A 26,374-nucleotide genomic window follows, 5' to 3' on the forward strand; every position below is an offset into this window, starting at 1 on the left:
TTTCCAGAATTGCCTCACCCTGGATAAAATTTCAGATTGTGTTGAAACCATCCCCAACTGTCTCTTTTGTAAAATAATATTCTCCTCATGACTCTTATCTGAACCCTTTCCAAGTTTATGTGACTACCAAAGTAGCATCGCAACTATTAGCAAATTAACTTAAAAACCAGATACGTGGGAAGTGGTGCAGAATGGTGTGCCTTGGAATTCAAAGTTGTTTGGTAAGGTTTGCAGTACTGGTGGGATTTGATATCATGTAATAGTTTGTTCAATTTGAGACATAATGTTTGTCCTATCCAGTCCCAGACAGCATCAAAATGAGAATTTAAGCATCAAAAGAGGCTTCTGCTGCTAATTATTAACAGCCCCTTACTGAGTCACCAAAGGCACACTACCTTATGGGACCAATCTGCTATTTGCACGGATAGTATGGCCAATATCCACAAGAACTGTGAACAGAATGTGTACTTCTGTAATGTGACTACGACACTGCAACAGAAATAAGCTGGGATTTGATTTCTGAAACCTCTTCTCAGCTGTGAAGAGACTTCCAGCAACTAATCATCCAGCATTTAAAAACAGTTCATAGTACGAATACCCAAGGTTGAAGTACTTTATCTTTAAAATTACCATACCTTATTCTTTCCCTCTATTATTGCTGTTTTCTGTGTGATGGTTTCGATTCTGTTTCCTATAGTGCTCCCAGGTTTCAAGATGAAAGGTCTCTCTGGATTGGAGCAAAATTCATACCTATGATGAGAGCAATGAGAGTTTAGTAAGAGTGAAGTAGGACATCAAATTGGTAAGTCATTACAGACAATGGGTTGCAGTTGGGGCCCACTGCACAGGCTTAATTATGAGACACCCACAGCTAAACTTCTTAAAACATTGGTTAGTTATACACTGTAGTATAGATTTAAGTTCAAGATTTGAATTTTATGGTTTATGCTATAATCTGAATTTTATCCCTCACACAAATCTGAGCATGTTTGAGGTAGAGTGTAATATGTGCATTATGTGCCTTATGTAGCCTAAAGACATGTGCAGTATGCACACACACACATTACACAGTGGGCATGCCACTTACACAGGGGTTCAGTTCCGAGGGTCTGTGCGTCAAGGCAAAATTGTACAAAATCAGGAACCCCAGAACCAACTCCCCTTGATGTGGAGGGCTGCTTAACGGGATCTGGGAAGGTTGCAGGAGGGCCCTGAGAGCTTTGCAGGCCCCTCTTGTGACCTTCCCAGAGCATTCACATCTCCTTCCCAAAGGCTGGTAAGGAAGGCACCACCATGATTACTGGGATTTGAAAAGGTGGCACAAGGGCTTGGGGATGCTGTCAGAGGCCTCTCACTCATTCCCCAAAGCCCAGTAAGCAAAAACCCCCACTGGGGTTGCTGGTGGGGAAAAAATGAATAAACCCCCACCCCACGCATAAGGTTGTGATAGTGTAAGTAAGTTGCGGACTTAATGTATAGTATTTAAAAGATTTTTACTTGATTAGTATAACTATACATTGTATAACTTTGCATAACTCTGGGCTGCTCTCTGCCACAGACTCTTCCTACTCACTAAACCCTGTTACCTCTTCAGCTTCTGACACCTCCTCCTCCTCCTCCTAGTCTTCTCCCTCTGACCACTCATTAAGTTTTCCAGGTACAAGTCATTAACATGTGAAACATATGGACAAGAGTTGGGTTTCATTTACCAAAGAAGGGTTTTGAAGCTCAAGTAAGAAATGTTTAAAATATGAAGTCTCTAGTTTCTTTACCTGATTTACAGTTGCAATCAAAATTATTCAACTCCCATCAGGTTTATTATCAAAATTTACCGACTACAATGGATGCTTAAAAATTCAGCTGAAATTGCAACTTATACTGGATTCTCCAGTTTCACTATTTTTCAACCCCTTCATTGCAAGCATCTTTATTACTTAGTAGAGAAGCCTTTTGCTGCTATGACCTGCTGCAAACAAGATGCATAGCCAGACAGCAGCTTCTGGCAGCATTTCCTGAGGAATCTTAGCCCATTCCTCATGAGCAACGTCTCCAATTCAAGAATATTGGGTCTGCGTGCTGCTACCACCTTCTTCAAATCCCACCAGAGATTTCCTAGGGGGTTCAAGTCAGGTGACTGATGGCCACTGTAGAACCTTCCAGGACTTCTTCTGCAACCAAGCCTTAGGGGAATTTAAGGTATGCTTGGGATCATTGTCATGTTGGAAGGTCCAATGAAGCCCAAGCGTCAGCTTCCTCACAGACAACATGATGTTTCCTCCTAGGATTTCCTGATACTTCAATGAATCCATTCTGCCTTTCATACACTTCAAGTTTCCAGTGCCAGAGGATGCATAGCAGCCCCACAGCATCACCAAACCACCACCACACTTCACTGTAGGCAGAGTGTTCTTTTCAGCATATGCTTCATTCTTCCTCCTCCAGATGTAACCCTGATCCATGGGGCTGAAAAGTTCCAATTTTGTTTCATCGCTCCACAAAACAGAACCCCAAAACTTCTGTGGCATATTTATATGATTTTGAGCATATTGGAGCCAACTTTTCTTGTGCTTTTGGGTCAGTGGTGGTGTAGAGTTCTGGCATGGAAATCTGTGTTTAGTACGGCCTTAATATGCTCACTGAAACCTCAGTGCCTGCTACCCCCAAGTCTTGCTGCAGCTTTTTTGCAGTCATTTGAGGATTTTCCCCAGTCTACCTTCTCAGAAATCTGGTTGCTGCAGCAGATAACTTCTTTTTTTTGCCCAGTCCAGGTAGTGTAACCAGTGTTACTTTAACTTTGAACTTGCGAACTATGCTTCCAATGGTGTCTCTAGGAACAAAGATAGTGCCTTCCCTATCTTTTTGTATCCTGCTCCTTGTTTGTGAAGGGTGATATCTTCTCTTACCTTTTGGAACCATTCTCTTGACTTAGCCATATTTCTAACATGCAGCCAAATTTAACACTCAGCAAACCCAGCTCAGGTATTTCATGTGTCCCAGCTCAAGCACACCTGGTGCAACTAATGAAGCCCTTGATTAGTTGCATCAGGTGTGCTTGAGACAACACCTGTTGTATTTGTGCAGTTGTGAGGGGTTGAATAATTTTGATTGCAACTGTATATCCCATTCTATTGCATAGGCTCAGAGTGGCATACAGCAGCTTTTCTAAATGTTAATAGTTTGTCTCCAAGGGGGCTTACAATCTAAGGATCTATCCAAAACCTTATTTAAACTCTGTCATGTTACAGATGGCCTGTTTGATTTCTGGTCAAGTGTGAGAGTAGAATCCAAATTGGCAGGACTGCATTGGGACCTGGACAAATGTGTAGAGTTAACAACCAGATCTTTCAGTATAACTGTCTATGTCTCATAAAAACATCTGTTAGTATTAAGACAGAGTCTCCCTTCCAATGCAGACTCTTTTCTTAACATGAAAAACTTGCTTACATTACTATTTCTTTTGTTCCTTGGTTTCAAAAACTAAATAATAACATGAGAATAGCCTTGTTCAGGCATTCATCATAGTCAGTTTTAAGTAAAGGAGATGGTTAGACAGTGTTCTTGAAGCTACAAACATAAAGGAGATGGTTGGACAGTGTTCTCAAAGCTATGAACATGAGTTTGACCAAGCTGTGGGAGGTAGTGGAAGACAGGAGTGCCTGGCATTCTCTGGTCCATGGGGTCACTAAGAGTCGGACACGACTAAACAACAACAACAATAACAACAAAAAGGTAAAGGACCCCTGGACGGTTAAGTCCAGTCAAAGGCGACTACAGGGGTACCTCGGGTTAAGTACTTAATTTGTTCCAGAGGTCCGTTCTTAACCTGAAACTGTTCTTAATCTGAAGCACCACTTTAGCTAATGGGGCCTCCTGCTGCTGCTGAGCCGCCGGAGCATGATTTCTGTTCTCAACCTGAAGCAAAGTTCTTAACCCGAGGTACTATTTCTGGAATAGTGGAGTCTGTAACCTGAAGCGTATGTAAACTGAAGCGTATGTAAACCAAGGTACCACTGTATAGGGCGCGGTGCTCATCTTGCTTTCAGGCCGAGGGAGCCAGCATTTGTCCACAGACAACTTTCTGGGTCATGTGGCCAGCATGACTAAACCGATTCTGGCACAATTGAACACCATGACAGAAATCAGAGTACATGGAAATGCCATTTACCTTCCCTCCACAGTGGTACCTATTTATCTACTCACACTGGCATGCTTTCAAACTGCTAGGTTGGCAGAAGCTGGGACAGAGCAACAGGAGCTCACCCCATCGAGTGGATTCGAGCCGCCAAACTTCTGATCGGCGAGCCCAAGAGGCTCAGTGGTTTAGATCACAGTACTACCTGCATCACCAGTCTTAAGTAAACATATGAGGGGGCCTGTGGGAATAAGCACATGAGCTATGCCTGTCATCATTGTTGTCTGCTAAACACTGGATGCAAGCATCTGAAGATGGCCAAAGTCTTCTATTTTTTATACATACTAAGTTTGGAATAAAGCCTCACAAATTGTGAAAATATGGAAATTTATGTCAAAACATTTTAAATGTCTTCAATCTTGTAGAGCAGAAGGAGAATGCCACAACGTATTGTTGATTATGAAATTTCAAGAGTGGGCGGGAATGCTGGTTATCTTACATAATGTCCTGGCTCTTAATCACCCTTTATGGAACTAATTTATTGTCTTAAACCTAATTTGATGCATATGGTAATAAGTCTATTGGAATGCTTGTTACATTGCGTTCATCTCTTTACATTCTTTTGGAGAGAGACTCTTGTTTTGTTTAAAGCTAGGTGTTCACAGTTCCGCTTTGAATGGAACAGCTTTGACTTTGGATCAAATGTTTTACTTCTCAAGATCTGGGTGCAGGTTCTTCAAAACAAATGAATCAAATTCCTGCATTAGTAAGTTACTTTCATATGTAAATCATTGCCTTCAGAAAAGTAGGATTTAAAAACACAAGTTTGTGATCAAATAGCTAGCATTGATCAAAGAAGTACCAATCCTTTCCTAAGGCATTAACTTCCTCAGTCCTTTATGTCACTGAACGAAAACACCTGATCGTTTCATGTAACATGTATCATAACCATTATATGCAACATACATTTGGGTAGCAGGGAACTTGACATGGAACCCAACAAAACAAGTGAACAAGGTTACTACAGTAGCACTACTTGACCGAATGTGCTCTTGAACTGCTGAACTCTTAGCAAAACCTCCTAAATAACTTTTAAAAATGACATTCTACCTTTTCCCCCTAAAGAAATTTGTTTAATTATTTAAAAACCCTAATTCTTCAACTGCCCCCATGTTTAATCAAGGTTTAAAACCCTGATTAAACATCTGATTGGGGGGGTCAGGTGGGGGGGGGGAGGCCTTCTGCTTCTCTCTCCTCACTGCCAGACCATCCAATTTTGGCAGGCCAGATAGCTCCAGGTGGACTTGATCTGACCCAGGGTGAACTGAGGTTGCTTCAACTCAATTCAAATCACAAGTCAACCCAAATAGGCCCGATTTGGTTCAGGATCTGGAATTTGGCCAGATCCAGTGCACAGCCCTAATTTCAGTTACTATTATATAAAATAGTCATTTTGATGCCTTTTTTTTATGCTGTTATTTTAATGCTGTTTTAGTTCACTGTATATTACAGTTTCATGCTTTTATTTTGTAAATCATCTTGAGAAGGCTATTACCTCTAAAGGGAATATAAAAGGATTGTACAGGCAATCCTTTGTTTTGCACAGGGGTTACGTTCCATATCCCTGTGCATGTTGGCATGGCCCACATAAAGTATTCCACCTTGCCCCACCCCCGTTTTGCCCGCCCCCATTCCATCCTGATGTTTTAGTGATGTTTTAGGGTCACTTCTGGGTTTGGCGCTGTGTGCACATGCACGATCGCACATCAATTGGGTGCAAGCAAATCAATCGTTGCCTGTATTTTAATTTTTTTTAATGACATTTCTTTTCCCACTTCTCCAAGATTCTATGAAAATGGTACAATTTCCCTTATTTCTTTATTTCAGTGTTTTCCACTAAAACAAAGAGGAGGAACTTGTGGCTCTCCAGACGTTGCTAACCAACAACTTCCATGATTCCTGACATCTTGACTGGAGCTAATGAGACTTGGAGTTCAACAACAGTTGGGGGGGGGCACAGGTTCCCCATCACTGCACTAAAACTACCGAAAGCATGAGCAGTTTGAAATAATGTCCCCCCGCATCTGGTAACTATCTCATTATTACAGTCATTCACTGCATTTATAAGCCACAAGATAATCTACAGATTTCCCTGCGTTAGACTGATCCAGGGTCTGTTTGTGATACATAAAAGAGCACGAATTGTTTTTAAAAGCTTGTTTCACAAAGAATTACATCAGTTCAGTTACTGAAAACTGTGGCTTGAACTAATTAATTCACAATGATCACTAAACAGAGGAAGAGCACACACTTTGCAAACATTAGATCTCCATGTCAATTGCAGTAATTATCTATCTGAGGAAAGTATACCCAGGAGACTGTACTAACTTAAACGGGCCAAAGGTCTGACTCAGATATAAGACACCTTCATATGTTCAAATTAGCTAAAATGCCTCAAAGAACATCTTTAATGCATTAGAAAATTCAGAGTATGTTGCTATCAAAGAAGAGGTGCTGATGTAACTGGGGAAAGCTCCCAGAACAGTTGCGCATGAATGGATGTACTTTCTAAATAGTATCCACTCAATGCAGAACTTCACCATTGATTACAATACACTTCTGATAAAAACACATCCAGTCAATTAAAAACAAACAGTGAAAAGCTTAAGTGCAATGGTTTGAACCAAGCAGAAGGCAAACAGATAATGTAGGACCAAAATTAAGCTGCTTTAAGCGCCTTTAATTTCATCAGGAGAGAGTTGAACACATTACTATCGCTGTACAAATCTATAATAATTCTACACACTGAGTGCATAGTTTACAGATTATGGGTTGTTTTTTAAAAATTGCCCATTTATTCCTTATCCACAAGAAATCCCATAAAATCCCATAAAACAAATCTAATCATCTATATCAAAATACAAAATACTAATTAAAAATACTAAAAATAGAAGCTGGATCCAAACAGCTACTTTCAGTTACCTAGAGGGTTTGATCTGCCCAAGGCTGACCTTTCTGCCCCTTTTAAAATTCTGGTTGCGGGGAGTAGAACTGGATAACATACAATGAATGGTAACAAAAATAGGTGACGACAACAAGGAGGCTGCTTACTGTAATGCATAACATAAGAAGACAATGAAATCTCAATAATATTAATATACCTTACACTTAAGAACAAAATAAAGATTTGACATAATAGGAATTTTGTTTTTTAATAAATATTTTTATTTTTTTGCAAGGTGGGCAAGTTTTCCTTTCCCATCACATTGCTGGGTTCAAAAAAGGTAAAGACATGCTTTAATGACAATCTGTGGTCCTTGATATATTAGAAATGGAACTGAAAGCTGATGGAAGTTGTGATTAACCAGGAGATAATAGCCAAGTGGGAGAGCATGGCAGGGACAGAAACACCTCATCTTCAAGGGAGCTCAAGTGTGTAGGAGATGTGATCTAGGGTGGCCATTTATAAATTACAAAGAATGTGGAAATGCATCACACCCAAAATGGTCAAAAGAGGACACCAATTTGATACAAGGTTGTATGTACAGTAGCAATCACAGAAGTAATTATTGTAATTTAAATAAAAATGCAATCCATCTCACCATAGTGAGGAAAACTGTGCCAAGGTAATCTGTGTATCTGTTCAGTCTGTTGTCCACGTACTAATAACTAATAGGCAGCTTCAAGGCCCTGCTCTCCCTTCTTATAGTTCTTTATCTTTAAACTGCACTTTGACTGGCAGGTCTTAAAACAGTAAGATATATGATGACAGTGTGGACAGAGAACATGGATCTTATAGGTCTACAGTCAGTTATTCATAAACTAGCCAGGCTCTGTCCAAGTAGGTTCCGCCCCAGAACGTTCTGCTGGCACACAGAGAAAGAGTTAGGGTCAGAAAAGAACACTGGGAGCTTCCTCACATCCCAATCCTCTCACAGCTGAGAGTCAAGCTAAAGTTGTCACATCATAAGGCAAACAAGGTCTGCACTCCCTGTCAAATCATTGCAAAAAAGGGTGTGGGTGTGTGAATTCCCTAAGCCTACTTATGGAGATCATAGACATTTTGACACTTCAGGCAAACCACAAAATGGTGCCACCCCGTGACCAAGAAAAATGGGGAGAATGACAATCTGCATCAGGAACAAAGGGGGAGAATAAAAATCTACATCGGGGACAAATGGGTGAGTGAAGCTCTAACCTGGGAATGAGTGGGGGTGGGGGAATCAAATCAATCACACCCACGGGTGAAACAAGGCTTTATTTCCCCCGGGTTGAAGACCCAGTTTAGTAACCCCACACGAACATTTGTGTACATACTCGCAGAGGCTGGGACCTTAATGGCACCCCTCTAGAGGCTTTACCCCAGGGCAAAAAATGGGGCAATCCCCATACCATAGTTGCAGCACAATTGAAGTGGGAATCAAAGGGTATGCGGGGGTGGGTGGGTTTGCTCTGAATCACACTGGGCAAGTACACACCCTAGGAGACCCTAGATGGCAGCCCCTACCATTTCCTCCCTAGGGGTGGGAGGAGGCAAACAGCGCCTCCTATTTGCCAAGAGGCCGCTCTTGAGGTGGCATTGGCAGGGTGGCTAAAGCCAAGGAGGTGGCAGATCTAGCTTCCAAGGAGTATGCGGCAGTGGTGGCATCAGCGGGTGAGGCATTCCTTGGAGGACGGATCTGCTGCCCTGGTGGATCCTGCTACCCAAGGCAGTCACCTCACCTTGCCTCATGGGTGAGCCGGCTCTGATTACAGCTAAGGAAATATTTGAACCAATGTCTTTCTTGTTCATAGCTCCGTAGCCTTGCCACTGCACTGCACCAGCTTTCATATTCACGTCTTCAAATTTTAATATTGTTATTTCCAATTCAGGCTTCTGAGGTTGTTGTTCTGACCTTGCAGAACTGGTTGGAGGTGCAAAGTCCCTTGATTTTTAATATGTGGTGATTTGTAGCAGAAAGCAAGTATTTGTGTCAAGCGCAGTTATGTGAGAGATGATAGATTTCTGTGAATGTATAAAATCCATCATGACTTGTTCTGGTTTCACTATGAATCCCCTGGAAATATTGCAAAAATGCATTCATTGTGCATTGTGATACTTAACATTGTCAATCATGGCAATTAATTATCCATATATGATAAATGCGTCATCCTGTTTGCTAATCAGAAGCACTTATTAGCTCACAGGGATGACTTGTAGCTGGAAAGTATCCAATAAAAAAAGAGCCGTGCAACAAATGGTGAATATTCAAAAACATTTGAGGATTTTTAAAAAATCCATGTCAATAGCAATAATTGGTCATATTATTACCCTACACAACCTGGAAATTGTGTACTGTGGACACAGTGGACACAACATATGCATATTAGTTCACAGAGTTTAGTTAAAAATGTGAATCACAAATCTCGCTCTTACTTTGCTATGCACGCAAACTTGCACCTTTTGTGCACATGCTTAGGGATCTGATGGCCAAAATTAGAGAAACAAGCTATCACTTTGGCAAACCATTAGTCATTAATCCCAATTTAGATTTCCACAGATATTTCAAGAAAGGGGAAGGAACGGTCAGAGCTGTTAATCTGACACTCTGATCCCCCCCCCCCCCAAGGCACTTGCTGTGTAGTAGTTTTGGACATTTCCAAAGAAGGATCCAATATATGATGTACACATTTACTGTGTGTTGGTGTTACATATCTGTATATGTATTCCATATGTTACTGAACCTTAAAAGTGCTTAGGACACAGATGAGCTATTGAGAAGAACAGGAGGACAGAGGGAGGATGGGGGGAGAAAGACGGCAAGACTCTAAAGGATACATCATACTCTTAAGGAAGTAGATTGTGCCATGTTTGAAGATGCAAAGATAATCACTGTGCTGGGAACCGTCTTATATACAGGAGGAAGCCAAACAACAAGAGGAAAGCAGTGTATGCTCCTAATTTCGCACAGGAAGCTCCCAGCACCTCCTGCTTAAGTTAGATAAGAAAACTCCCATGGCCTATTCTGGACAAGGCCACTGTTATCACCCTTAGCTTCACACTGTCCTCTCCCTACTCCACAGTTTGCTCCCTTAATGAGATCTTACCTCCATTTGCTTGCAGCTTGCCAAGCACAATAGCATGATATATTTATAACTATGGAGAGGGAAGTTTTCCAAGCTAAGAGTTTACTACATGTCACCTTGTCAATTCAAAATAAAAAACAGCTGCTTGATTGAAATGAGTAGCTTTATTACCACTAAGTCATAGATTCAAATTACTGAATGGGTTTGGATCACAGGGAAATGTATAACTGCTGCCTCCAATCTAGTCTCATTATATACCTCTTACTTTATCAGAACAAAATTTCAAAAAAAGGAACAGTCCTGGTCTATACAATGCTATGGGGGTAATTCCTTCTTGGGTAATCTCTGGCTGCAGTTGCACACAATGCTAAGCCAAGGTATGTGCTTTGTAGAAACTATACCTCAAGGACCACCTCTTCCACCTGGACCCTGAAATCATCCTCTGAGGCCCTTCTTTGTGCGCCTCCTCCATGAGAGGTCTGGATGGTGGCAACACAATAATGGACCTTTCCTGCAGTGTCTCTCCATTTGTGGAGGTTCGGCTGGGCCTTCATTATACACCTTTAGGCACCAGGCAAAAATGTTTCTCTTCTTCCAGGCCCTAAGCTAATTGAAATCCAATGCCTTTTAATACATTTTTGTTCTTATTTTTATTATGTATTTTGTGGCTTTTATAGTGTGATTTTATGTTGTGAATTGCACTAAGATATACGGGTATAGGGCAATATACAGATTTAATTAATTACCTTAATAATATCAGACTGTGGGAGGTTAGACAACCTAAAATATGAAAATAAATATAAGATGTTCCCCCCAATGAAGGGGACTTGATACGTTTAGAAAAAAGCACAGCTATATATCAAACATGGAAAGAAAGCTAAAAGAGTTCCTTTCCACAGTATTTTAGTCTGCCCCACTTGCAGTCCTATTGCTTTAATTTTTTCATAACTTTTAATTTCAATTCAATTTGAATCATTCTACAAAAATTACAAGGACATAGTTGGCACTCCTGCCAGTGAGTGACCTTGGAATGGCCCAAGTTGTCAGTTCACATCTGCCATGTCAGAGGACCTATTTTGCCAGAACTCTACAGTGAGTATTTCTGAGAGCAGACTGCTTTGGAAAACCACTTTTCACCAAAGTATCAGTGCAATTTTTCAGAGTACTCCCTCTGAAATTACAGAGTTTATGTGAACATAACTGCATATACCGTTATTCACACATAGTAACCACCTGCACCAGCTTTAATACATTGCAGCACTGGCAGTCAAACCAAGTCACCTTGGCAGTGTTCCAGTAAAGGTCTGCTCCTTCTTTAACCCTACGCAAGACACTACAACCTCTCCGGGCTCATTGTAGCTGTTATGCTCCTTTGCTTCCTGAATCAATGAGCTAATGTTTCTAAATGCAATGAGATTACATGTCCTACTGATTACTCAGCACCCTGATGTCTGGTGCTTCAATGGACTCCACCATGCAGCTAAATACAATCTCCTGCAGTTTCCCAGAAATTGCTAGGTCATTTATACACTTTTGTGCATGGATGATCATTATATACAACCAGCTAAATGCTAAAGTTTAATTGGTGGAGGAGGAATGAAGAATTCTAGTCCTTTCTTCAATCACACTCACCTATGATTGCATTTTATTGCACCCTTCTGCAAATGAGCTCACAATGCCTTGTATGGTTCTCCATCCCCCTTTTTACGCTCCCCTTTTTATGCTCACAACAACCCTGTGAGTTTAGGCTGGGAGATGCTCACAGGCCCAAAGTCATTCCGTGGCTGAATGGGGATTTGAGCATGAATCTTCCTAGTCCTATGCCCTCTGACACTCTAACCAAACTGTGATGCACTTCAAGATATATACCAAAAATGTGTATAAAAATGTGTATTTTATGATAACATGGATACAGAAATGTGTAAAATAAATAAAAGTTTAAAATAACATGCATTTTCATGTGGCTAAAAAAACCCCCAAACCCTAGAAGTTACAGAAATTGGATGCAATACATATGAATGAACACAGGCAAAACTGATATGAACCAGAAATAGATTGATCTATTCATCCCTAAGTCTAACATATCAGAACATATATCAAAAGGAGAGAAGTCGAAAGGGGCGAGATTCTGGCGGTGGTCCCAGAAGCAAACTGCCTGCTGTCACGTGATGAGGAACAGCCCACGCCATTGGCCCCAACATCCCATGAAGTAAATGATGTAATGTCTCTGCAAATGGTGGTCACCCTTTTTCTGTAGTAAAATGCTGTATTGGGTTACTTTAGCTGCCAAAATTTAACCAGTATTTGTATGCACTACAGACCCCCAGTCTACTCTCTCCACAGCAAGCAACACTCTTTATATGAAATGCTTACTATACAAAAATGGGTTTGATGCTGAGCTTCCCCATGCAAATCCATAGGGATGGACTCATTGGGTAAGACCTGTCCCTCTTTTGCTTTGTCTCTAGTCTTGTAGTTTAAGATATGTATTCCTTCTGAATACAGTAGTTACATTTAACTATAGTGGTTGTTATGAACTTAAGATAACGGCCATACAAGTAATAGCATCTTGTGGCAATGAATCCCATACACTAATTCCCATACACTAATCTTACACTACATGACTGTCTCCTTTGTGTGTTTTGAACCTTCTACCAATCAATTTCATTGAACAATTCCACTATCTTGTATTCTAAGAGGACAATGGCTCTATTTCCTCTTACTACATGACCCGTAAATCATTTTTCTGATGCCCAACCTTCTTAACATTTTCTTTAACCTGTAAGAAACTAGGAAGTTGAAATGTAAACACAAAAAAGAATGATATTGATACATAAAATTGAAAACAAGAGGTTAAAAGAAGCAAGCAGACATTTTACAGTTGAAGTGCTAGTTTTCCTTATCAGGTGAAAAGCTGCATCCCTTGGAAAAATGTACAAGTGCTATTCAATTATGTGCTAGGAGAGGCTAGTATAGTCTCCATTCATAGGGTTCAGCCAAAATAACAGCCAAAACAACACACTTAGAACCCAAGGCAAAACTTTGAAATGCCATTCATCCATGCCGTTTCCATGTTTTTTTAATTTTTGAAAAGTCCAAAGAAGGGAGAAATTACTCTGCCTTGAAACTGCTTTAAATATGTGTCCCATTCCAGGAAAAACGAAGAGTGAGTATTGTTTTTAATATTAAGCACACAAATAATTTCAAGGTTCAGGGAGGGAAACTGATTTTTCCTTACAATTAACACATCTGCTGTGAAAACACCAGTGACCATTTGATGCTGCCCCAAGTTCTGCTTTTCTACAGAAAGCTCCCATATTCTTCAGAGAGATTTCGCCAATAAAAATAATAATGAAAGTTTGGGTCCTAATCAAGCTACAAAACTGCTTGCAAGGTGATTTGCGGGCTACCTCTGACACTGTTTCCAGTTTCAAAAGGTAATTTGAGCCACCCAGAGAACCATCTATTGCACACAACTCCTGGAGCTATGGAGATAATGAAGTATTTTAATGTACAATCTCCCAGAGAGTGGCAGCATGACCTCAAGTTCTATCCATGTCATGGAGAATTACAGCATTTACATTGTGAATGGCAGCAGAACAAGGACCCCACACACTAATCCACTCCTTTAGGTCACAGGAATTACCCTTTAAAAACTGAAAAAAGACTCAGAAGCAGGACTGCAGATTTCAAAGTGGACACTGGATCTGATCTGGTCATTGCTCTAAGTGGTGCAGATCAGAACCAGAGTTCACTGGATTCTATTTCCATTTCCATCCCTATCCCCAACCTGTGCTTTTGCAGAGAATCTAAGCAGACCATTCAAACAATTTCTCCAAAGCATTTAGCTATCTTTGCTACATTTTCCCCATCCAGATTGAATCAACCCATCAGTGACTCTAAAAAAAAACAACAGCAACAGAATTTATCCTTCTATGCCTTTATGTTTTATGCTTCATCATCATTTATTAGACTTGGGAAAGGATGATGATTTAAAGCACATAGTGATAGAACTTGGTTAATAAAGACCTTGGTTCAATGGAGACACATAAAGAAGCCTTTGACAAAAGTTTCAAGCATATTAGTTGGAAATAATTGGCCGCTGTATTAACTGTGACAAGAACAAGCAATGCAAATTATCATCACTATGTACAGAGAGGTCAATGCTAGTTCCAGTTCTCCAGGGTTATTATTAACAAGAGGCAAATTGCAATCTGTTTGGAAAGGGCCACAGTTTCCTTGCTTCCTGTTTCATAGAATGAAAGTTGCTGTTCATTAGAAGCTACCAAAATCTGATTCAGAATAAAGGGCCAGGGCATATAATTACTTGCTTTATATTACCATTTGTTTAGTCTGAATAAATGCAAAGAATATATTAGCTGAATTGTTTTACCTTTTCCTATTTGTCTGAATGGAGAGGGAAGAAATCTCCTTTTTTTCTTTCCACAAACTTTATTTTTTGCATACCCTATACTTTGTCCCATCTCTATAAAACACATGTTTCTGTCTAAGCTATATGTCAACTGTAGGACTTGCTTCTACCTTACATGATGGTTCATTCACTGCACACTAAAGAAGTTTAAATCTGAATTACATGAATACCCAACTAAAAGACTCCTTTACACTACAAAAGTGGCATAAAGACCCTCTCACCTTGATCTACAGCGCATTCACTTGGATGTAAATCCCATTTATTTCAAAATAACTTATTGTCTTGGGATCCATGGCAGATGGGGCAGGAATGGCAGGATCCTTCAGGGGAAGATGAGGACCGTGGAATTGGAAGTGGGCAGAGTTCAGGCAGTGATGGGAAGGAGGGTTCTACCCTGCTGTTGAAAGATGTATGCTGAGGAAAGAGAACTGCCTCCAGAGAGTGAGCTCCACAAAGTAGCTGAAGAGGCGTTTGAAAGATCAGCAGAGCCGGCTGAGGTGGAGAATCAGAGGCTGGACTCCATTACCAAAGATGTGAAGTCATCTGCATGAACAGACCCAGTATCCTCTTCCCCACCCCCAGAATCACTAACCTGCAAACTCAAGTCTTCTATCTTATGAAGGGAACCACACAGATGATCTTATAACTGCCTATGGATTTTTGAACTGTGTATCTTGTATTGTGAACTGATGCTGAGACCCTGCGCTGACTTCCTGAAGAAAGTTTTCTGGTTTTCTTGAGCCGAGAGTTTGAGTACTGTGTCCAAGAGTGGAAGCCAATACATTTATGTCCTAGTAGCCTTGTGGGCACATTGCATAAAGCAAAAGCCACTGAAAGTCACTGATGTGGTGTCCCATCATCCCAGACAACACTTTTCATTATCCTTTTCTATTGACCATGCAGGCTGGGATGGATGAGAGCTGGAATGTAGCAGCCAGAGGGCACCATGTAGAACAGGGTTCAGCACACTTTTTCAGCAGGGGGCCAGTCCACTGTCCCTCAGACCTTGTGGGGGGTCGGACTATATTTTTTTTTTGGGGGGGGGGGAATGAACAAATGCAAATGAACCTATGCCCCACAAATAACCCAGAGATGCATTTTAAATAAAAGCACAAATTCTACTCATGTAAAAACACCAGGCAGGCCCCACAAATAACCCAGAGATGCATTTCAAATAAAAGGACACATTCTATTCATGTAAAAACATGCTGATTCCCAGACCGTCTGAGGGCCCAATTTAGAAGGCGATTGGGCCGGATCAGGCCCCCGGGCCTTAGTTTGTCTACCCATGATGTAGAATATCCCTGTTATTCATGTTGGTGGGGCCATTGACTACATATAATAAAATCATAGAACTGTAGTTGAAAGGGACCCTGAGGATCACATAGTTCAACACCCTGCAGTGCAGGAATCTCAACTAAAGCATCTATGATAGATGGCCATCCAACCTCTACTTAAAAACCTCAAATGAATGAGAGCACACCACCTTCTAAGGGAGTCTGTTCCACTGTCAAACAACCCTTACTGTCAATTTTTTTCTTGACGTTTAGTTGGAATCTCCTTTCTGGCCTTCCAGTGGAACCCTCCCTAAGGAACACCCGTCCATCAGACATCAGATAAACAACTATTCGACTTTTAGAAGACATCTGAAGGCAGCCCTGTATAGGGAGGTTTTTAATATTTGATGCTTTATTGTGTTTTTATATTTTGCTGGAAGCCAACCAGAGTGGCTGGGGCAACCCAGTAAGATAAGCAGCATAAAGATAACAAAATTATTATTATTATTATTATTATTATTACTACTACTACTACTACTACTACTATTATTATTCCTTTGGTTTGGGTCCACAGCAGGAGAAAACAAGCTTGTTCCATCTTCCATGTGACAGCCCTTTATATATTTGAAGATGGTTATATATCTCTGCTCGGTCTCCTCTTATCTAGGCTAAACATACCCAATCCCTCAACCTTCCTCATTCAGCTTGTCACTAGGGAAAGGATGCCCAAGGTGTGCCCAGTGAGTGTGATGGATTTTCAGGCACCAAGAGGACCAGACTATTACCATTATTTCATATAAACATCTACATTATTAGTTCACCAGATTTTCATATAGCTCTTACCTTAAAATAAACCAAGATTTGGAACCATCACCCTACAGGGTTGGCATGGTGAAAGCAGAAACACATACACACACTAATGATCTTCCATGTTTGCAGACACCCACAATTAAATTTGGGCAGGTCAATCATTTCTAAACACACACAATTAACACTTGTTCTTGTAATTTTGCATGCTTCATTAGTATTCTAAACTACATTGCCTCTTAACAACTACCCAAGCACATACTAATGATTCTGCCATTCAGTCTTTTCTTTAATGCCACTTTAAAATAAGTAGTAAAGATTTGTAATTAGACTGGCAGACTATGTTCATATTGAAGGTGTTAGGAATTTGACCATTTAAGTCATAGCAAAGTAGTAATGCTGCTAAAACTTCAGCTGTATCTACATTTCTAATACTTTGTTAAATCAAATCCAAATGAAATAAATGGAGTTCCACAAGTACATTTAATGGACAGAGCTTTTGTTCATTTTGTTTGTACATATGCAGGACATCTTTCTATCTGATTTTGCTGAAAGGGTAACCAAAGTAGTCTCTGGACCAAACTAGATGATCACAAAATATATAGCATGCAGCTACAAATTACATTTTTCTCATGTAATTAAAAGTGGGAGAGGGGGGAAAGGTCCTACTTGAACTAATGGGAATTTTCCCCTAAGGCTCCTAGCTACACAGAAGAAGGGGTTATTATTTTGATTGCGCTGTGGAGGGAAGAGATAAGCCTGTCCACCCCATGTGCTTCCTTCCTGATAACAGTTAGCCTCCCTGTTCAAGTAGTCAAGTAAAGAAAAAAAGGCAAATGTGTGGCTGCATGCTATGCATTTAGTGAACATTTAGTTTGGCCCTCTGTGGGAAAGTAGATGGAGGGACTGAAAGTTCTTTACTGATTTTGAACCCAGTTGGTATATATATAAGATTTGAACTGATTTCATATCTGTTTTGTTCCTGTTTTAAATTTGGTTTGTTTGTGTGTGTAGTTTTTCAAATTGTTTTTATAAAAGCAAATGTTTTCACTGTTTTTATTTCTGCAATTGTTCTCTATATGATTTTATTGTACTGTAAACTGCTTCAGGATGCCTCACGGGAAGCAATTCATAAATTAAATAAATAACTCTGTTACAGAAAAAGGATGTTGTGGATGACAAGCGGTTCCACATGACTGATATAACATCTGCACAGGATTCTCCACATAGATTGATGCTTGCTTGAAGATATCACCAATCAATCTGGTGATAATATTGTAACTGCAAATCAACTTAATGAACCCTTTGCATATCTACTAACTTTTTCATTAGGAAGCAATTGTTATAACAGATAGAAAAAAGTTGTTCTAGCATGAATCCCCCTGCTAATCTATTTGTTTTTTGTAGGACATGCTTCCTAAGAAGAACATTTGGAAATGGAGTTGATGCAAAGCATTTTTTTCTAGATCTTATGCAAGATAAACAGGTCAGTGTTCAGATCACTGATAATCTCACATAGGCTGATTTTATTAGTTTTCCTGAGAATCTAGCTGGGCTCTGGCTGATGTCATTCAGGGCAAGAGTGACTTTGGGAAACTGAAAGCTCTTTCAAATACTTCTGCAGAAGTGAAGACCACACCTTTATTATCTCAGGACAAACATGTGAGGAAAGTTCATCTGTTGTGAAAACATGAAACTACAGCAAGTGCCTTTGAGAACATGGCCTTCTGACGAAAAAAAATAAACTACAAGAAAATGTCACGGGCGGGATAATAAGGACAGGCAAAAAGGAGGAAATGTTTCATCCTTTTGATCTTCATCCCACACCAGGGCTTTCAGCCTCAATGGATTTGTCTCTGAGAACAGCCACCCCACCCCCACCCCTCACCCTGTCTGGGTTGCTAAGCACCCAATTTGAATAGACACTGAAGTGACAGCTGTCCAATCCCTATGAAAGTTGTAAAATCCTAAAGGTGTATGCTTGATCCTGAAGCCTCTACAGGAATAATATGTGGCTTGGGAAGATTCTTGCCAAGACCTGTTCCTTTCCTGGGTTCAAGCTGGTGAAGAGTTCACCCCTCTATGATAGTATCATAGAGAAACCCAGTCAGATGAGCAGGGTATAAATATTATTATTGTTGTTGTTGTCAGGACCAGAAGGAGTGTCAGAGTGCATGTTTCTTTCCCTTTTATCCTCTGAAGCAATCTCAGGAATGAAAGAGATCCTCCCACATGGTTCCTGAAACTGTGAAGGGGTAGTCCCCTTCTCAATTCAAAGGATCATATGGGTTTGGCTCCTTCCTTGCCTTGCTCAACACTGATCTGCCCCAGCCAGTATGGTAAATGGTCTGGGATGATTAGAGCTGGTTGGCCACAGGTTAGCCACCCATGCTCTAAATGGAGGTGGTAAGCCATATTTAGTCCTCTGCCTCTCCAGAGAGCTCAGAGTATAGAGTAGAAATGTGTTGGTTCCTTCACATCCCAGGAGTGTGTCCACTTATGCATCATCAAAAAGAAGGAATTTGCATACAATGTACTATAATAAAAATAAAAATACAATGCTTCCAAACATAGTGGAAAAAGCTGGAACCCATGTGTTTGCTCAGTCTGCTGACCAGGTTCTAACTGCTGATAGGCAACTTCAAGAACCCGTACTTTAAACCAGACTTTGACTGGACAGCCCTTCGAATAGAGGACACCTTCAAACAGGACTGTCCTCTGTAAAGTATGAGACATTGCCACCCTCCATCCCAAAAACAGCTTTACACAGGGCTGCTTAAGGGATAAATCTAACCTATCTATCATCAAACCATCAGAGTACTAGGTTGTTGAAGCCAGCTTCCTCCAGCAAGCCTCCAGACTACCCAGTGCAGTTGGGCTATACCAGGGACTTCCCTTCTCTTCTGTCAGGGAACATCCTACATATGCAGACCATAATTGCCAATGTCATTAATTCAAAAAGTATGATTTGTAGCTTTATAACCACAAATTGCATAACATGAGTTATAAGTATTGAAGGAGACTTCAGACAACAACATAGAAGGCTAATGGCAGGGTATTGCAAACAAGAAACTAAAATGATCTACCTTGCTGAGGAATTTGTCTGTTGACAAGGTTGCCAGGTCCACTTTATTGTAGGTTGAGGATTACCATAAACTATGCAAGTTAGGATTTGCTTACTTCCCACTTGATGAAGATTAGAACCAGCAATTGAAGACACTTCTTCATAGATCTGAGGTTTCACTGTAAAATAAAACCAGCAACACAAAAAAAATCAAATTGCTGAAACAACATGTACCTTATTACTGTATCTTTAAAGGTAAACAAGAAAGACCCTCAGCTCTTAGGAACTAATGCTGTTGCCAGGCTGAAGTTATTCCAATTAAGACTACAATCCTTATTACTGAGTTATTGGGTTTCCTTTGTTTTTGTTTTTATTATGTATTTTCTCTTTTTTTATATTGTTATTTTATGTTGTGAACCACCCTGAGATCTACAGGTATAGGGTAGTATGCAAATTTAATAAATAAAATAATAATAATAAATAAGTCATTAATATAAACTGTATTGTCAACTTACCATTTATTCTCAGAGTGACTGTCAAGTTTTTATGCAAGTTCCATTGCTGAGTACTCAGCAATATAGTGTACTTTCCTGCATCTTCTTCAGCAACATGTCTTATGATTAGTGAATAACCTTTAATTATATACCTGGCACACATTTCAGCAGCAGGTAACCCATCCTTCAACCTATCAAAAGACAACAGGAATTCATAATTCTGCAACTATTTATGTATATTCCAAAGGAAGCATCAGTCAAATATAATCTGTGCTCAAGAAGCAAATTGGGTCCCAAAGCTTATAAATGTTTTAAAACAGTAACATTGGGGGGGGGGTTAATTACATCTTACAAGGAAAGGGTGGCTGTTGATAATTAACAGTCTTCTCACACACCTCCTTAGTAACATTTGGAAAAATATATGTGTAATGCAAAGTTGTTGCGTGCTGTATTTCTCCAGTCTCTAAAGGACGGCTAATCAATTAAGAGCAGTGGCAGGGAAACAATCAAGGGAGGTGTTTGAAGAGAATGAGAAACATGGGTTAGCTAACAGGAATACTGTTGGTATCTTCTTCTTTTCAGGGCTCCAAAGCTAAGGTTTGCAATGAACACCAAAGCTGAATGCATAATCAACCAACCAACCCCGCTTTAGTAACAGTGCTTTCAGAACATTTGAAATATCTGCATTGATCTCAAAGGTGTGTCTTTTTAATACCCCCCCCCCCAAATACACCTGTTGGTTTAATTCTCTGGTACAACAGGATATCAAGATATGGCTCCAGAAAGGCTGTAAACATCCCTTCAAAGAAATCCAATCCTCAGAATGGTTTCACATGTTACTACCACTGGGTGCAGAGGAAACAAAGATCTGAGAAAGGCTATTATCTACGTGTCCTGCTGTAGGCTTCACAGAAGCACTTGGCTAGCAAATTGGAAATTAGATGCTTCTAGATGGGTGCTTATTGCGGAAGTGGTGCTCTGCATTTATGCAAGGTTTTTGCAGAGTCCACAGAACATCACTGGCATGAATGTGCCAGTCTGCATTTTTCTACCCATTTAATCCAGATTTACTCTTTCTGGGGGAAATCTTGTAAGACAAAAAGAAAATGTGTTGTCAACTACTCATTTGCAATATCTTAGTGATCTGTCTGTAATCTTATTTATCAAGACTATTCTTAAATTCTTGCAGTTTGAGTGGGCTCATTGTGTTTCCTTGTAGTGTGACTCATAACACATGAAGAGGGTATGACTAGGTATGCTTGATGAATTTGTTCTTTGTGAATTCTAACATAAAATGAACTGATCCACACCTCCAGACTAATGTGCAGATTGGAATGTAGTTTTCTTTCAGATTTTGCACTTCTCCAAATTTTGTATTGTAGTTCTCAAAAATATACCAAAATGCATGTAAAATGGGTATTTTGGGCTAAAATACATTTAGAAATGCATTGTTTTTAAAGAAATATGTTTAAAACTGGAAGAAAATACATTCTAAAAAAAATATGAATCTTTGTGTCATTTTTTAAATAGAATAATGCAGAAATTGAATGAACTTGTAAATGGACTCCTATAAAACTGACATGGCCCAGACATAGACTGATTCATCCTAGAGATAACCCATAGCATGCAAATAAATATACATTATTTTATCACATTTTTCCCTAGTGGGGAGCTGAGGCCACCAATTGCTCTCAAACTGTGAAAGAAGTCCATCTATACGCTTTGCATATTCCAGAGAACACAACAAAACACACAGTGTAGATGAAATGCAAGTGTTAAAATATATGTGCAGCTATACTAAAAAAAACCCTCCAAAAATAAGTATTGTGAACTAGCACTCTACATGCATGTAAGGAATTGTCCTATTCAGCTTCTAACACAGCATTTAACAGTAATGAATTCAACCACAGCCACTGACATTTACAATTATTTAAATAAAACAAAGACGAAAATGAGATCAAAACTGATAACATTGTTTTCTATTAAAATTGGACCAAAGCACTCCTTGAAAGACTTCTTAAGATAGTGTACAACAAGTTTAGAAAGTTTAGAAAGAAACAAGTTTAGAAAGAATGGGTCACCAAAAATAATTATGTCATCTCTTAAGGCCAAACTAAATGTGACATTAAATGTGTTGCCAACTGCCTGTCCCTTGCCTCCTCCACAGTGAAATACCAGCCATTGTGGGGAGTGGGTTCCTGTGGTGGGATTGTGACAACTTTTATTATGAAGACAAATGGCCTTGCAATTAAAATGCTAATGGCAGGTGAAGGCCTCCAAGCTTGCTTTTCAGGTTAAAATGGGTGAATCCAACACAGGGTCTGCCAGAGATTCATTTGAATCCAAGCTTGAACCTTAAACATTGCACGTGTTTGACGCATGCGCGACCGCGTAAACATGCAGCACCAGGAAATAATGAAATAAATTGATTTAAATTGCAAAGGGGGCAAAAATGACCCCCAAAGAGTGGGGAAACTGCAAAAAAGGCGCAAAAACAGTGGGAAAACGGCCAGCAAGCCAAGGAACCTTTGCAACTACAATCCCATGAGCCTTTACACCAAACTTTGAGGTCTGTGGATGGTTGGAGTTTGTAGTTTCCACATCATCCTCCAGCAATGAGAAAGACCGAGAGCCCCCACTGCCACCATTCATGCCAGTCTGGTAAATGCTGCTGGCTTTTTAAAGGGTTTTTTAATGGTTTCCAAACGTTTAGAAGGTGTTTGCAGGCTTTTGAGATTGTGTTCTCCACTATATGCAATTTCACACTTATGTGCGGTACCTGAGAACATAACCCCCACCTAAGTGGGGAGGTGCCTGCATATTATACTGAATGCCACAGGGTTTACTTTTGAATAAGCACACTTAATACAGTAACTGCAGTAACTCCCTGCCTTTGCCCCAAGACAAATATGCACTGAGGTTGCCGTATTTCAAAAAGCTTAAATATGTTGAGCTTTTTGGGGGGCCAAAGTTGTTGACGTTCAGCGATTTCTATCCAGACACTATTTCCGATGGCCGGCTGTGTCCGGCAAATATGGCAACCCTAAGTGAAATAAACATGGCTATTTTGTAAGCTTTGAAAATATGCATATTAACAGTAACAAATAATTTATTCCAAGTTCATTTCAGGGCATGTTTATTCATCTTTTTATTTGGAGGTGCAATGTATAATCCTGAGCAAGCATGTTATATGTATTTCCAAATAAGTAGCTTCTTTCTGTATGCAGAAAAAAAAGTGTAATCCTACCATACAACCTCTGGTGCAGGAAACGCTTTCACTTTCATAGAAAGTCGATAGGACTTCTTGCCAGATATAACGTCCAGTACATTTTTTCTTCTATATTTCAAACTGATGAATGGTTTATCTTAAAAAAATAAATCAAATAAAATTATGTGTTTAACATAGTGGTCTGGACAAGTATAACTGAAGCCACTTGATCACACAGATATAACACAAACTGGGACAGCAACCCTGGTCTTTTACACAAAAGTCATCCATCACTAAGTATTCCATTCATTGCCCTGGAATATGAATATCATACATTCTGCACAAACATAATGTTTCTTACCATAAATATGAACAGTTGTTTTAACTGATCTCACAGATAGGCCACTTGTCACATTGCAGGTATACTCTCCTTTATCAATATCACGGACTTTATCAACAACAATAATACTGTAGAATAGATTGGGTTCATCGTTCCTTGGTATAATGCTTTTAGTTATGGTCCCTCTTTTGCTTGCCTAGACAGGAGAAAAATGTTTACATGGAAAAAAGGTATTAACACCTGTACAACTTCTACCTCACAGGGTTGTTGTGAGGGTAACATGGTGAAGGAGAGAGTCATCTATGCCACCTTGTGCTGCTTGGAGGAAAGGTGGGATATAAATATAATGATAAATAAATATAAAATAAAATAAGCTGCTGTTTGTGGTTTAATCAAGTAATGCAAATTTAACACTTTACAAAGCCCCATTGTGTTGTGTGTTTCACAATTTCAAACAGAGTCTACTTCACTGCAGTTCAGAAGACCACACAACTACCGTATTTTTCTGTGTATAAGACTAGGTTTTTTTCCTTAAAAATAATGTAAAAAATTAGGGGGCATCTTATACACAGATACATCTCCCCCCATTTTCTTAAATCTGAGTAATAGGGAGTGTACTATTCATAGGGGCATCTTATAGACAGAAAAATATGGTACTTCATATAGAAAATTAATTTCTGAAAGGGGCCCACATATCTATAAAAGAGAAAGATACTATATAGTATTTGTTATTGATGTCTAGCTATTAATTACACTAGTATTAACCTCTGGCAGGAGATATAGAAACATCAAGTCAAGGACAAATAGACTGAAAAACAGTTTCTATCCAAGAGCTGTGGCCTTTTTGAATGCTGTAACTCGATAGTGTGACCTGGGAGTTTGATGGGTGTTGGTGTGGGTGTGGCTGGAATGTGGTTTGTTTGGTTGTTGTTGTTGTTTTGCTTTTGTTGTTTTTAAGGGATGGCATCCAATTTCGTTGCACTTGTGCAATGTTGCACTTGTGTAATGACAATAAAGAATCTATTCTATTCTATTCTATTCTATTCATCTGATACACTAGCAACCAATTCCAATATTTGTAAATTTTAATAGCTGCTTCTCTCCGGGAATAACAGGAAACTGCAATGCTCACAAACAGCACAAAGAAGATCATGGACTCATAATCAGAGCATGGTGGTAAAGGATATACCAAAGGGTAGCAATAAGGGTGAGAGTTATTGGGAGTCAGCAGCCAGTATATTGGGTTTGACTGTGGCTATTCAGATCTTTGTGCAGCCATGAAGCTCAATAAGTAAGGCTTGGATATTCTCTCTCAATCTAAAAAGAGAGGATGGATAGAGGAACATAAAATGAGATTGTGATATTTTTGAAACTTATGAATTGGCACCACACACAGAGGATCACATTCTCGTACTGTGGGCATCAGGTGCTTTTGGCATTAGAGGCTAGTAAAAACTTCCATCTAATTAAGTGACAATTTGACACTTTTCTTAAATAAATTTGACACTTTTCTAAATAAATACTGTGGTAGGGAAGGTCCTGTTGGAAGTTAACTATGAACTGCTACCTTCCTCTAGCATAGGGGTAGCCAATGTGGTGTCCTCCAGATGTTACTGGACTCACAATTCCGATCAGCCCTGGCCAGCATGACCAATGGTTAGGGGAGATAGGAGTTGTGCTCCAACAATATCTGTAGATTCAGTGGCTACTAAAATAATTATCATGACTTTAATATTCTTGCACAGAAATCGGATGGGTGAGCAGTTCCCATGTGTTTTTCACCAATGGCAAAGCTTAGCAAGGTTTACTTTGGATTCCTGACAAATACTTTTAAGTGGCAGCTGTTTGTGTGCATGCTCCTGAAATGGTGAGGTGTTTAAGCTCACAACTGCTGTTTAAAAATAATTGTTCACATAAAAAGTGAGATCTTGGACATATGAATTGTAGTATTTTCTCCAAGGTTGAGTTGAAAAACTGTCTGTTACTTCAAGAAAGATGGCAAAAATGTTTTCTTTAAAAAGAATACTCTTAGTTGGTAATAAGTACCAACATCATGAAATCTAATAAGTTTAATTCATTCATTCATCGGTTGTTATGAAATCAACACAAATGCATTGTGTAAAGCTTGCTTGGTCATTCAAGCAGGAAACTTTCTAGAAAAAGAGGTGCCAGAACTCCTCATGAACACCTCCTTCATTCGCTTAGAATGGCAATGGCACCCATCTAAGAGGTGCTGAAACATAGTTCCAGTGAGTTCCAGCTGGAAAAAGCCCTGATCACCCCAAGGGAATGTAAAATATGGGAAGTTCCTCTTTTTGTGGAATTATATTTTTAGAAAAGTGCAAGAGTACCCACCTCACCAGGATAACTCCATGTGATCTGCACTCTTGTGTTCCAGGCGGTAGTGATTGTACAGTTGAGGACAAGCTTGTCTCCTTTTAATAACTTGACTGGTCTTGAGGCATTTAACCGGACACTATGGATTTCATTGTCTACACAATACATCAAGAAAGAAAAGTGAATCCGATGATTAATTAATTAAATAACTGAAATT

General features: G+C 39.7%; 1 protein-coding gene and 1 long non-coding RNA gene across 12 annotated transcripts in view; one reads left to right on the forward strand and one right to left on the reverse strand.

The window, feature by feature from the left end:
• FLT1 (fms related receptor tyrosine kinase 1) overlaps positions 1-26,374 on the reverse strand; it is a 482,624-nt gene that overhangs the window by 55,778 nt on the left and 400,472 nt on the right. For all 11 annotated transcript variants that reach the window (XM_083437024.1, XM_083437022.1, XM_083437023.1 and 8 more), the window contains 6 exons: positions 26,176-26,312; positions 23,842-24,016; positions 23,520-23,637; positions 20,294-20,463; positions 19,801-19,957; positions 636-750 (listed from right to left, as the gene is read on the reverse strand). In XM_083437024.1, coding sequence (XP_083293150.1) covers positions 636-750; positions 19,801-19,957; positions 20,294-20,463; positions 23,520-23,637; positions 23,842-24,016; positions 26,176-26,312 — 872 coding nt within the window. The remainder of the gene's footprint in view (positions 1-635; positions 751-19,800; positions 19,958-20,293; positions 20,464-23,519; positions 23,638-23,841; positions 24,017-26,175; positions 26,313-26,374) is intronic.
• LOC310676013 lies at positions 700-7,748 on the forward strand. Its single transcript, XR_014510351.1, has 3 exons — positions 700-802; positions 4,784-4,898; positions 6,020-7,748. It is a non-coding gene; the product is annotated as an uncharacterized lncRNA (long non-coding RNA).

The sequence above is a fragment of the Podarcis tiliguerta genome, assembly GCF_965153285.1.
Source record: "Podarcis tiliguerta genome assembly, chromosome: 4".
Classification (NCBI taxonomy): Eukaryota; Metazoa; Chordata; class Lepidosauria; order Squamata; family Lacertidae; genus Podarcis; species Podarcis tiliguerta.